General features: G+C 46.6%; 1 protein-coding gene across 3 annotated transcripts in view; it reads right to left on the minus strand.

The window, feature by feature from the left end:
- Nucleotides 1–13095, minus strand: part of CCDC38 (coiled-coil domain containing 38) — a 63384-nt gene that overhangs the window by 16116 nt on the left and 34173 nt on the right. For all 3 annotated transcript variants that reach the window (XM_058673058.1, XM_058673059.1, XM_058673060.1), the window contains 5 exons: nucleotides 10902–11065; nucleotides 10666–10746; nucleotides 8014–8180; nucleotides 6836–6919; nucleotides 5195–5252 (listed from right to left, as the gene is read on the minus strand). In XM_058673058.1, coding sequence (XP_058529041.1) covers nucleotides 5195–5252; nucleotides 6836–6919; nucleotides 8014–8180; nucleotides 10666–10746; nucleotides 10902–11065 — 554 coding nt within the window. The remainder of the gene's footprint in view (nucleotides 1–5194; nucleotides 5253–6835; nucleotides 6920–8013; nucleotides 8181–10665; nucleotides 10747–10901; nucleotides 11066–13095) is intronic.

A 13095-nucleotide genomic window follows, 5' to 3' on the forward strand; every position in this document is an offset into this window, starting at 1 on the left:
AATCTAAAAAAAAAAAAAAAAATCCTACTCCCCTCTTTTCAGTCCTGCCCTTACTATGCGCCCAATGGCCCTGGATGACAAGACCATAACCCAGTTGCTATACTAGAGTCTATTCAGAGTAATCCTTCACCATTCCTCTTGGGACCCCTGACATCCCATTTCAGAGTGTCTTCAAATCCTGACCTCAGCTTCCTTCTAACAGACACCCCGGGAGGCAGCAGCTGATGGCTCAAGGACATGGGCTCCTGCTGCCCACGTGGGAGTCCAAGACTCTACTCCAGGCTCCTGGCTGTGGCTTGGTCCAGTCCTACGTGCTGTGGACACTGCAGAAGGAACACAGCAAATGGAGGACCACACTCTGCCTTTCAAATAAATATTTTAAAGTTTATTTTGACAGAGTTTTTTGGAAACCCACGCATAGTTTACTCAAATTGTGCATTTTCCACAACCTCTGGAACATGATTTAGGCATTTGCTCGTATGTCATCTGATCTGTGACACCAGGCTCTAACTGGCCCCTCTACCTCTAGTGTCAACTCCTACCAAATCCATTTGGGCCTCCCACACACCCTAGCGGTCCTCCCTAGCTGCCCAGGGCTCTTGAGACAAAGTGCAGCCATCCCAGGATGGCATCACCACCTGCCAGCTCCCAGTGCAGGACCTGTTTACCACTTTGGGCCTCTCCCATCTCACAATGGTGAGAATGGCCTCATTATTCAACAGAACCCAGTGCTGTGTCAGAAAGCACACCCTTCCCAGGTCTTCTCGCCTCCTGGTTTAGATGTCATCTGCTGGTGGGGGGCACGCCCACCTCTGATGCCCATGGTCCTCTGAGTTCATCGTTCCAATGGCATTTGTAACCGACCAATCCCTCGTCTGTCTCCCTCCCTGCATGATAACTCTGAAGCAGAGAGCCCCAGGGCACTCAAATATATCACAATTTTTTCTAACATTGAGTTGTCAATCTTATTTATTTTTATTTGAAAGGCAGACCTATAGAAGAGACAGGTCTTCTGCCTACTGGGTCAGTTCCTAACTCTGGTTGGGCCAGGTGGAAACCAGCTTTCCTGAACTCAACCCAATCTCCCATAGGTCAGGCACGGATTCAGGTTCTTGGGTCATCTTATGCAGCTTTGGGCATTACCAAGAAGCTGGAAGGGCGAGCAGAGGCCAGACTTTGATAGTGCTTGGCACTTGACCCTGGGCGCCCAAGTAACATCTCATGAAGTGTTCGTTGAGACTATGAGAACAAGGAGTTCTAATAGGGAAGTGTATGTTACCGTGGAGTGTACGTTACTGTGGGCATCTCGATCAGATGGCATCGGGCAAAATTTAACATACATGCGTGATAAAACCCTCAGAAAAAAAATCAAGGAAAATCAACTTGGTAGAATATCTATAGCTAAAAACTTCTAAAGCAAGATGGGTACCATGACACAGTAGGTTAAGCTCTGCCTGCAGTGCCAGTATTCTATATGGGTGCCAGGTTGAGTCCTGGCTGCTCCACTTCCCGTTGAGCATTCTGTTTATAGCATGGGAAAGCAGCAGAGGATGGCTCAAACCCTTGGGTGCTTGCACCTATGTAGGAAACCTGAAAGAAGCACCAGGCTTCAGGCTTGCAAGTTCTGGCCATTGTGGCCATTTGGGGCATGAAGCAGTGGATGAAGATCTCTTTCTCTGTGATTATAAATTCCAAGCAAAATAAATAAACCTTAAAAAAAAACTCATGTTAAACTTAACATTGATCATGTGGGTCCTCTCAAGACCAGGAACTGGCAATGACAGCTGTCCCCTTTTCTCTTACTCAGTATAGGATAAAGGAAGGGGAAAGACAAAGGACATAATGGGAACACAGACCAGAGACAGCCAACTCTCCCTGTTTGCACATTGCATGACATTACATGCTGGTCTGCCTACGCACTCTAAGGATTCTTTTTTTTTTTTTTTTTAGTGTGAAGGGGATAGCGAACTCTCATTCACTGGTTTACTTCCCAAATATGTCTGTATTATTTCTTGTAATTGCTACAGCTGGCCCAGACCAAAGTTCAGAGTCAAAGACTCAGTGTAGGTCACCTGCCTGGGCAGCAGGGACCCAAGAACTTGAGCTGTCACCTTGCCAACCACAGTGTGCACAGCAGGAAGTTGGAGCTGGGACCCAGGACTAGGAATTGGACCCAGGTCTTCAGATGTGGGAGGAAGGCATCCTAACTGGCGCCTTCACCACCAGGCCAAATGGCAAACCCCAAATGAGCCTTTATGAGCAAAACCAAACAGAATCCAGGGAACAAGAGGTGAGTTCAGCATGGTCCAAGCAGACAAAAGCATAGCAGTCAACTGAAAAACCAAAAGCAAAAAGCCTGCAGTCACAGCCTGACACCATATATAATGACCTCCAACTGCAAACTGGATCACGGGCTTAGGGAAAAACTCCTCAGGTTGGAGCCTGGCAACGGAGCCCAGAATTGATACTGAAAAGATGATCCATAAAACAAAGAACCAACTGGACTTCATCAAAGTTGAAAACTTTGTACACCATGTATACTGAAAGATTCCTAACAAAGAATTCTCAACTTCAATAATCAAATTCTATTTTTATAAAGTGAGAAAATGAGTCAAAGACATTTCGCCAGAGGATACAGTAATACAAGAAAAGGTATCTAACATCACTAACTACTGGGGAAATGCAAATGAAATGCACAACAAAATATTATGTACCTTGCAGAATTGCTAAAGTTAAAAAAAATACTAAATGCTAATGAGGATGTTGAGGCACTGGATCCCGCAGGAATGTAATATGGTAGACACATTAGGAAACACCTGGCCCACTTCCTAAACATAGCATGTATCAGGAACCCTACGTAGCATCACATCCTAGGCCTTTCCCATGGAAAAAGGAAAACTGTCCACACACAAGCTGAATATATTTACAGCAACTAGCTTCATCACAGTGCCAAACTAAAAATAATCTAGACATGCTTTGATGGCTCAACAGTTGAACTGTGACTATGTTCATTTCCTAGAACATGATTCAGCAATAACAACTATTGCTAGACCCGGTTACTTAACTGATGTTTGAGAATTATGCTTGGTCAAAAATCCAAAAGATTACCACAGCGTGATTCTACTCACACAACAGTCCTGAAACAACAAAAGTGTAAAACTAGGGAACAGGTTAGTGATTGCCAGGGGTTACGAGGGTGTGACCACGGAAGGGCAACCCAGAGAAGCCTGTGCCGATGGACTTTAATTGGCTGTATCAGCACCAGGGCCCGGCCATGATATTGTACCATAGCTCTGTCTATTGTGACCCTGGGGGGATGGGGAGGGATGGCAAAGGGTACACGAGCTTCCTCTGTATTATTTCCTGTAAGTACATGTGAATTTACAGTTATCTCAAAATAAAAACTTTTTATTAAGTAGCCTCCAAATGCCACAGAAGTGGAGCCGCCCAAGGAAATCAGAATAAAGCACCTCCGTTGCCCTTGGCAACTGCTAGGGGTATACTGGTGCCGTTCTATATGCCTTCCTCAGGGCTGGGGTCCCTGTTCCTCACTGATCTACCTTCTTAAAGCTCCGTTATCACAGCCTGGGTGGAGGGCTAGCAACTCAGGAAATAATGAGTATACATGAGTCAGCATCAAGCAACAGAAGAAACAAGAGTAAAAAGGCCGGGGCTGGGGGCAGGCCAGACCAGGCCACAGCACTCATTAGTGTACACAACAACTAGCTGTGCGAGATAGTCTGGTAGGGGTTCTGGAGGGTCACTGGGGAGCACGAGGGGTGGGTCTGGGGGTGGGACAAGTTTGGCCCCTGCATCCACAAGGACTGGGGCTGGGGGTGGACTGCTATAGCTGCTGGCACACAAGACAGCCAATTCTACAGAACAGCCTAGTAGGGGCTCAAGGGGCCTCCTTGAGCAGGCGACGGTACACACCAGTGTGCATGAGAGCTGGGGCTGGGGGCCAGCCTGGGACGGATTCTGGGGAGGCCCTCCCAGGAGGCTGACATATCCACAGATACATATGGGAAATGCAGCAGGCAGTTTTAAGACTTGGCTACAATATCTGCCAAGGTAAGCTAGGAAGGGAGACCTGAATTGCCTAGTACCTTAGACCCACAGGATTGCTGATCTCAGGGACAAAGCATGAACATGTGGTCCGGCCAAGGAGAGCATGCTGCAAGATGAGGGTACCTCTATTTCTGACTCCAGAGAAAGGATGAAGAACACACCGAGAAACACATCAAAGAAAAGACTACTGGCTCCTCCAATCTGACAGAGGACCTCAACTACCTCTTCCAAAAGCAGGTGGCACAACACTGCAGAAAGCACCTAGGCCTGAGGACGCTCCGAGGCAGACATGGGCAACCAACAGGCTTTGAACTTCCCCAGTGAGAACAAGGAAGAGTGCCTGTGTGGATCAATGGAACAGACCGCCTCTTATACAAGGAAGCCAACAATGTCTTAGGACAATCCAGATGACGCGGGGAACACAGCCACGGCAGCCCAATGATGTCCAATGATGAGGGTTCACCAGCTGAGGCTCCAATCAGGTCAACCATACAACAAGCTCAGGGCCACGGGCGGAGGTCTCACCTCTGCTGCCCAGTGTCAATCCACACTCCAGAAACACCCCCAGCACCACCTTCCCGACCGAGGTCCTTGAGGTGGCAGCAAGATACCATCTCCATGCCCAGTGCTGACGCACTCCAAGGAGCACTGCACCCTCCTCCCCTCCTCTCCCACCACCCACTGCCCCTGCCAGGCACACGTCTTTCTCACTGCCCCCTCATCCCTCCTAGTGGCCCACATGGGTCTGCAATCCCCATCTCCTCCCCTTTGTAATGAACATTAAGCAAAAAGAAAAAGAAAAAAACCCAAATGTTTATGTTGCTATTTCAGTCAATTTGAGTGTTGTAAAATTGCAAGGCCACAGGCAGAGCAGCTCAGTAAACAATGGGCCAAGACACCAGGGGCAGGGCTGGTGGTTTCTGGAAGTAGTAATTGTTGACTTCCGGAGTGCACAGAGGTCTACAGGAACCCGGGCAGCACAGGAGCTACGGCAAGGGTCATGGGCACCTCCGGCATCAGTTACCCCAGCTGTGGCTACATGGGACCCACACATAGTGAGGCCTGAAAGGGTTATTTTTCCAAACACCAATGCACTTCCAAGAGAGTTCAACAGTATGTACTATACTTGGACGTGGATGATTTCTTCAGCTCTGGGTTGAGGGTGGGCTTCTTGCGTGGCTTTCCTGTTCAAAAATGTGCAGGTGGAGTCCAAGCCATTGGCGGGGGTGGGGCGAAAAAGAAAGAGCATGTGATTAGATTAAAGGTCAGTCCTCGTCGCCCTGGCACAGGAGAAAGTGTAAGTGATGGGCCTGTCAAGCATCCCATCATGGGACAGAGGTGCCCTTGTCATGGGCAAGTGGCTTATGCACTTGTCCCCCCACAACCGCCAACACACACCTGTGTGCACTGCCCCTCCCCTTCAAGATGTGGGCCCTGCAAGGAATTGAAGCTGAGAAGTGGCCAAACCCCCTACTGGGTCACATTTCCCCATGCCTTTCTTCTATTCTATTGTGAAACCACAGAGGTAGGGGAGGGGAGGACGGCTCACACTTCCTACCCTCTCTCTGCCAAGCTCCTACTTATACTACAAAACCCAGCTCACACACACCCTTAACCATAAAGACTCCTCTCAATGTTGTCAGGCAGAGGTCAGCGCCTGGGCCTTTGTCTCCTCACTGCCCATCACTTGCCCCATCCTATCCCACAGTTCTGGGATGCACATCTTATCTGTCTCTCATACATAAATGGTGGGCAAGAAAAAGAAGGAAAAGACTGGCTGGAGAACCAAATGGACCCTGCCACCACCACACATTCCTCTAACAGGCGAGTACAAAGGGGCTCCAGCACCCCCAAGAATGTCCTGTGTTAAGCAGCTAGCCGGTGTCCAGAACATCAGGCTCCTTGCTGGCTCATTTCTGGACAAGTACAAGGTATGGTGGAGCTGCACCTGTCCCCTTCCCAGCGCCCCCACCGCACAACACTGCTGTTCAGCAGCAGGATAAAGGACACAGGGTTACCAAGAGTCAGCCTGGATAGGGTAGTGCAGTCCCAAGTGACAACAGAGTTGGGCATGGCCAAGGAGGAAAAGGGCCTTAGTGGGGGGAGCGGGGAGACAGCTTGCCCAATCTTGGCCCCCCAGACTTGTATTCGAGAGAAGGGCTCCAGATGCGTGCAAGGCCTCTGCTGATCTCTAAATGCCGACCACCAAGTCCAGCAGTGTTAGGACAGTGTCAGTCCACAGTTAGCACAGGGACAGCAGGAGAGAGGTCGCATGTGAAGGACATGGTGACATTCCCCAAGTTCCCGAAGTTGACTGTGGAAATGTATGCTCACGCTGCCTGGGTCGTGACACTGACTACCCTGGAAACGGACCCCGGCACTCCTGTGCTTGCTGTCGGCCTGGCTTCTGGGGTCCCGCGGAATGGGCCCCTCAGAACTCCCAGGTAGACCTCCAGCAGAGTAACGCCCACCTCCACTTCCGCCACCCAGAGACCCTGGGCAGGTGCAGGTAGCTAAGAGGCCACCCCGACCACAGGCTCTCCTCCCCATCCAAGTCCTCTGCCGGGTCTGTCTCCTTGTGCCCATCTCTGAGCTTCCTGACAACATCAGAAGGGACTGGGACCCTGCCCACCACTCCCCAAGATGCGAGGGGTGCAGGCCGCCTTCTGGTCTCCAGGTTAGGTGCAGCTTCCCTATTCCCTCTGCCACCCGGACAGACACACTTCTGCTTTTCCCCCACTAGAGGGCGCCCGAGGCTCTGCTTTACCTTGGCCCCTTCTTCCTTCTGACAGCAACGCGGGCTCCGACTCCTCCAGGTTGCCATCTTTTATGTTGGAATTTAAGGAGAAATCTGGATATGAAGGTTAAGAGGAATAGAAGAACTCACAGGAAGTGATGAGTGGGGCTAGCTTTACGGGAAGGTCCAGATCTCCCACACCAGTACGGAAGCTCACGCACTGGGACCATCCTCTGCAGCTTTCCCAGGCGGTCATCAGGGAGCTGGATCAGCACAGGAGAAGCCAGGACTCGAACTGGTGGTCAGATAGGATGCTGCCACCACAGGCAGAGGCTTTACCTACTACACCACAATACTAGCCTCTATCATACCATCTGTCAATAATCTATTTCAATTTTTCCGTGCATACAGTTCCTTTGTATCTGACATCAGCACGTTTTCAAATAATAGATAAAGAGATAGTAGGAATCTTTGTCCAAGTTTTGCATTAGAAACTCCGACAACATGGGGCTGGTGTTGTGGTGCAGCAGTTAAGCCCATGTGGAGTGCTGGTTTTGAGTCCTGGATGTACCACTTTCCATCCAGCTCCCTGCTCATGTGCCTGGGGAAGCAGAAATCACCCACATTGAGGTTCAGATGCAGTTCCAGGCCTGACTCTCACAGCTACTCAGAGGATGAAGTAGTGGATGGAAGATCTCCTTCTAACTCTGCCTTTCAAATAAATAAATAAATAACAAACAACAAAAAAAACAACTTAAAACAGGGGCCCAGTGCAGTAGCCTAGTAGCTAAAGTCCTGCCTTAAAGCCGCCAGCATCCTATATGGGTGTTGGTTCATGTCCCAGCTGCTCCATTTCCCACCCAGCTCCCTGCTTGTGGCCTGGGAAAGCAGTGGAGGACAGCCCAAAGCCTTGGGACCCCGCACCCACTTGGGAAACCTGGAAGAAGCTCCTGGCTTTTGCCTTCAGATCAGCTCAGCTCCGGCTCTTGTGGCTACTTGGGGAGTGAACCAAGGGATAGAAAATCTTTATGTCTCTCTTCTCTGTAAATCTGACTTTCGAATTAAAATAAATTAAAAAAAAAAAAGAAATCACCTTTAAAACTATTTGAGACAATATAAGTAAAGAAAAAGAGATCAAAGCAGAATATTTTTAGAATTTGGAAATTAGAATTGGAATTAACATTAGAGTTAGTGGAAGTTAAGGATACAGGACTTACTTGCTAATAATTTTGGAAGGATGACGCTTTCTTTGCTCTTGGACGCCTGTGCCCTCTTGAGGGCTTGCTGCATTTGCCAAGGCTTCGGAGATAACTTCAGCAGAAAAAGCCCATACTTCATGTACTCCCTAAGCATGAACTCTGTCTTTGCTATTTCGCTATTCAAAAGAAACAAAGGTCTATGTTACATAGATCTGTAAAAAATCATGTTCAGCCAAAACAATAATTTATAAATTCTATTGCTCATGGAATAATGTACTGTCAAAAAGATAGATATAACTATAAAAAATTAAATACAGGCTTCTATAGGGATGCCACAAGGATAAAAGATACCCAAAGCCACGCCCACATATAAGAGACCGATGAGTTTTACTTTATGTATTTCTGTTTTGCCGGGAGTGTGCGTCAGTGATACCTAGCAGACAACAAACTGAGCTGTAAGAAAGGGACTTGGGGCCCAGTGGTAGCTAAAGTGGCTAAAGTCCTTGCCTAGAATGCACTGAGATCCCATATATGCACCGGTTCTAATCCTGGAAGCCCCACTTCCCATCCAGCTCCCTGCTTGTGGCCTGGGAAAGCAGGCAAGGACGGCCCAAGACTTGGGACCCTGCACCTGTGTGGGAGACGTGGAAGAGGCTCCGGGCTCCTGGCTTTGGATCAGCACAGCTCTGGCCATGGCGGCCACTTGGGGAGTGAGTCAGCAGATGAAAGATCTTCCTCTCTGTCTCTCTTCCTCTCTATATATCTGACTTTGCAATAAAAATGAAATAAATCTTCAAAAAGGTATAAATTTTGAACATAAATCTTAAAAAAAAATACTCCCCAAACATGGAAAAACCTTCCGTGTTTGTGGATTGGCAGAACTAATACCATCAAAGTGTGCATATTACCAAAAGCAATTTACAGATTCAATGTAACCCCAATCAAAGTATCTGTGACATTCCTCTCAAACCAAGACAAATATGCTCCAATTCATGTGGAAACACAAGAGACCACAAATAGCTAAAGCAACTGTAAACAAAAATCTGGAGAAATTATAGAAGCAGACTTCAAGATGTACACTGTTGTAATCAAAATGGCATGATACTGACCCAAAACATCAAGGGAACAGAATATGAATTCCAGAAATCAACCCACACCATCTACAGTTAAGTTGATAAGTGGAGCAGAATTAATCCAGGAAGGGACAGCCTCCTCAACATTTGGTGCAGGGAAACTGGAGCTAGGGCGTGCAGAAGTAAAAGCCCTACCTCACAGCTTTTACAAAATGCATCAATGATCTGCAGCCACAACCTGATAGACTCAAATTACCGGAGGAAAACAAGGGGACCACTCCGCAAGACACAGGCGGAGGCCGAGGCTTCTTGGACAAGACCCCGGAAGCACTGGTAATGAAAGCAAACATGAACAAGTGGGGTTACAGCAAGCAAGGCGCTTCCGCACTGCGAAAGAAGCCAACGTGAAGAGGTGTCCAACTGAATGGGAAAAATATTTGCAAACCACACAACTAGTCGGGATCTATAAAGAGCTCAAGAACACAACAATATCAAAACAGTGAAGAAATAGCAAAGGATGTAAGCAGGCGTTTCTCAATGAAATTCAAATGGCCAACAGACACGAACAAAACACTGAGGCTTACTAACCATTAAAGAAACGCAGTTAAATACCACAATGAGTTTACACATCACCTCGGCAAGGCTACCATACAGAAATCAGAAAACAGTAAATGCTGGCGAGGATGTGGGTCAAAGTTATTCTGATGTAAACCAGTGCAACCATTACAAAGGTCAATAGGGAGATTCCTTGGATATCTGACAGTAGGTCAACCATATGATCCAGCCATCCCACTCCTGGGAATTTATCCACATGAGATGAACGCAGCATGTGAGAGAGTCATCTGTCCCCCCACAGAGATAACAACTCAATTCACAATAGCCAAGAGTCAGCCTAGATGCTCACCCATGGATGACTGGATCAAGGTAATGTGGGATTTATGTGCTATGGAATACTACTTAGCCACAAGACAGAAATGAAATCTTGTCTTTTCATAACTAAGTCAAGGTTATTGGAAACCATTATGCTTAGTGAAAAAAGCCAGTCCCCAAGAGACTAATACCACTGCCTCCCTAATCTGTGATACTAGAGTACAGGACGTCATCCACAGGTGGGCGGCCTAGGACATGATTAGTGTGGACAGCCTTTGTTTATACTCCCAAGGAAAGGTAGGTCTCTTGTTTTTATTCTTTTCGTTGTTGTTTATTTCCTTGTTATTATTTTCTCCTTGCCATGATATATTTACTCTGAGGAATAAGTAAGTGAATGAACCTATGAATAACCTATTGTCAAGCTACGACAAAATGCCTGCATCAGCTGGAGCTGGGCCAAACCATTGCCAGGAGCTCAGGTCCAATCCAGGTCTCCCGTGGAGCACCAGGGACTTCACTGAATCAGCCCCGCAACCCTCCCCCAGTGCACATTAGCAGGAAATGGTGTAGGAAGTGAAGGTGGGACTTGAACCAGGGACTCCAACTTGGAACACATGCTTCCCAAGCAGTGTCTTAACTACCGCAGAAATGCTCGCTCCACTGCCAGCCTTCCCGGGATATGGGAACATGAGGGGGCACCCTGCACCCCCGCCCTCACCTTCTCACTGCCTGCACGTCCATACTGGCTTTCTTGAGCTCTGCAGTCACTTGGAGCTTGCTTATGGTTTCTTGTGCCGCACTGCAAAGTAATAGATTCATGTTTCATTTTGTGTCACATTGTGAGAAACTTTAGAAGAGGGCAAAAAAAGAAAAAAGAAAAAACAAAACAAAAAAAAACACCAACAACAGAAAAGGTTTTAGAGTAACGGGAAGGGTCGGAATATAGAAACTAACATTTTAAGAGCTTCTACAGATCTTTGGTCATTTTCCCGAAGGAATTCTTCAAAGGCCATTGCATCATCTTGGAGCTTTTTTTCTGCTTTTATGAGCTGTTTTTCTTTCATGGCTATGTGTTTTTCAAACTTTTCAATGGCGTTTCTTTTGGTTAACAGAGCATACTAGGAATATTGGAAAGAAAAGTACATCAGAAAAAAAAAGAAGCTATTACTGCACACGTTAACAGCAACATGAGATAAAGGAGGATATGTTGCAAGACAAGCAATCAGTTATGTTAGAAATAGTGGGATGCCCATGTAAATCTTAGGCAGTGAACTTGAGGAAGGAATTGGAAAGGCACAGGTGTCAACTCTGTATGTTTAAACTGCACAGTTTGAGTTGTGATGTGTGAATACTCTTGGGCATCATCACCACCGTCAGTTATCCGAATGAGCTCGTATCACCCCAGCACATCTTCTCAACCTCCTATACTCATCATGCCTCCATCCTTGCCAACTCCCTCCCTAGGCAACCACGGGCCTGCTTTCTTTTACTATGAATTAGCTAGCATTTTCTAGAATTTTATGTACATGAAATAACACGAAGTATTTTTCTGTCTGGCTTTTAGACAGCAAGATCATTTTGAAACTCATTCATGCTATGACAAACATGGATAGTTTATACCCTTTATGGCTGTAAAACAGACAACCATGAGGAAATACTACATTGTGTCTCCCATTTCAAGGGCATCTGAGTTGTTCAGGGGTTCTTTCTTTCTTGTAAGATTCATTTTACTTCTCCAAAAGGCAGAGTTAGAGTGAAAGAGACAAATACCTCACTCACTGATTTGCTCTTCAAATGTCCTCAGTCTGGGCTGGGCAGGCCGAAGCTAGGAGCCAGGAACTCTGCTGGTCTCCCATGTAGGTGGCAGGGACCCCAGGGCTTGGGTCATTGTCCGCTGCTTCACCAGGTGCACCAGCAGGGTGCTGGATGGGGGTTGGAGAAGCCAAGACTCAAACCGCCATCCATATGGGATCGCAGTGCTGCAGGTGGTGGCTGAACTTGCCATGTCACAATGTCAGCCAGTTTGGGGCTACTTCTAGTAAAGTTGCTATGACCATATATGTTGTTGTCATTTTTCTTGGACAAATACTGAGGAGTGGAAACCTAGTTATAGCACACCATTTTTAATGCTGTCATATACAAACCATAAAACCACTGCAGAGTAACTTCATAGCTTGCATGTAGATTAGCACTTCATACCCTCCTGGTTCCTGGTTGGTCCTTTCTATTTTCACATGGAATTTAATGTCAGTCTGTCAATTTCTAATAGAATGATGCTGGAATTTATATTGATATTTGGGGAATTTATGAACAAATTTGAAGAGAACTGATTTTAACATTAAGTCTTTAGATCAATGGCCATGGTATATGTCTCCATGTATTTTTTATTTTTTCCTCAGCAATGCTTTGTCATTTTTAGTATATAACCTGAAAAAGTTTATGGAAAAATGAAACTGAGCTGGACCTGAGTTGCTCTTAAATCAGGAGCTTCTTCCAGGTCTTCCACATGGATGCAGGGTCCCAAGGTTTGGGCCATCCTCAACTGCTTTCCCAGGCCACAAGCAGGGAGCTGGACGGGAAGTGGAACAACTGGGACACAAACTGATACCCATATGGGATCCTGGCACATGCAAAGAGAGAACTTTAGCCACTAGGCCGTTGTGCCAGATCCCATAATATGTATTTTCTATGTGGTTTTTGAGGGCTCCTCACAGATGTTTTATTAATTTATCCATATTTCATACTTTTGAAGCTGTTGGACAGGACACTGTTTAAAATTTGAATTTCTTATTTTTCACTGAAATGTTGGAAAAATACAACTAATTTTTATAAACGGATATATTCTACAACCTTAATCAACCCTGCACCAATTGTAACAGCTTCTTGAGGTTTCTTAGGATTTTCTATAGAAATGGTCATGTTGTTAGTAAACATGCAGTTAATGTTTCCTTTCCAATCTGAGGAAGGCGCTCATTTTTTTTTCTTGTCTTTTATTGCACTGGTTGGGATTTCCAGATCATGATAAGGAGTTGAGTGGAAATCCTTGCCTTGCTCCTCACCCTACAGGGAAGGCATCTCGCTTTCACCAGTAAGTACGTGAGCTGAAAGGGCACAGCAGCTGCCCTGATGTCCTGTCTCTGAAGTGCCC

The sequence above is a fragment of the Ochotona princeps genome, chromosome 15, assembly GCF_030435755.1.
Source record: "Ochotona princeps isolate mOchPri1 chromosome 15, mOchPri1.hap1, whole genome shotgun sequence".
NCBI classification, from domain to species: domain Eukaryota; kingdom Metazoa; phylum Chordata; class Mammalia; order Lagomorpha; family Ochotonidae; genus Ochotona; species Ochotona princeps.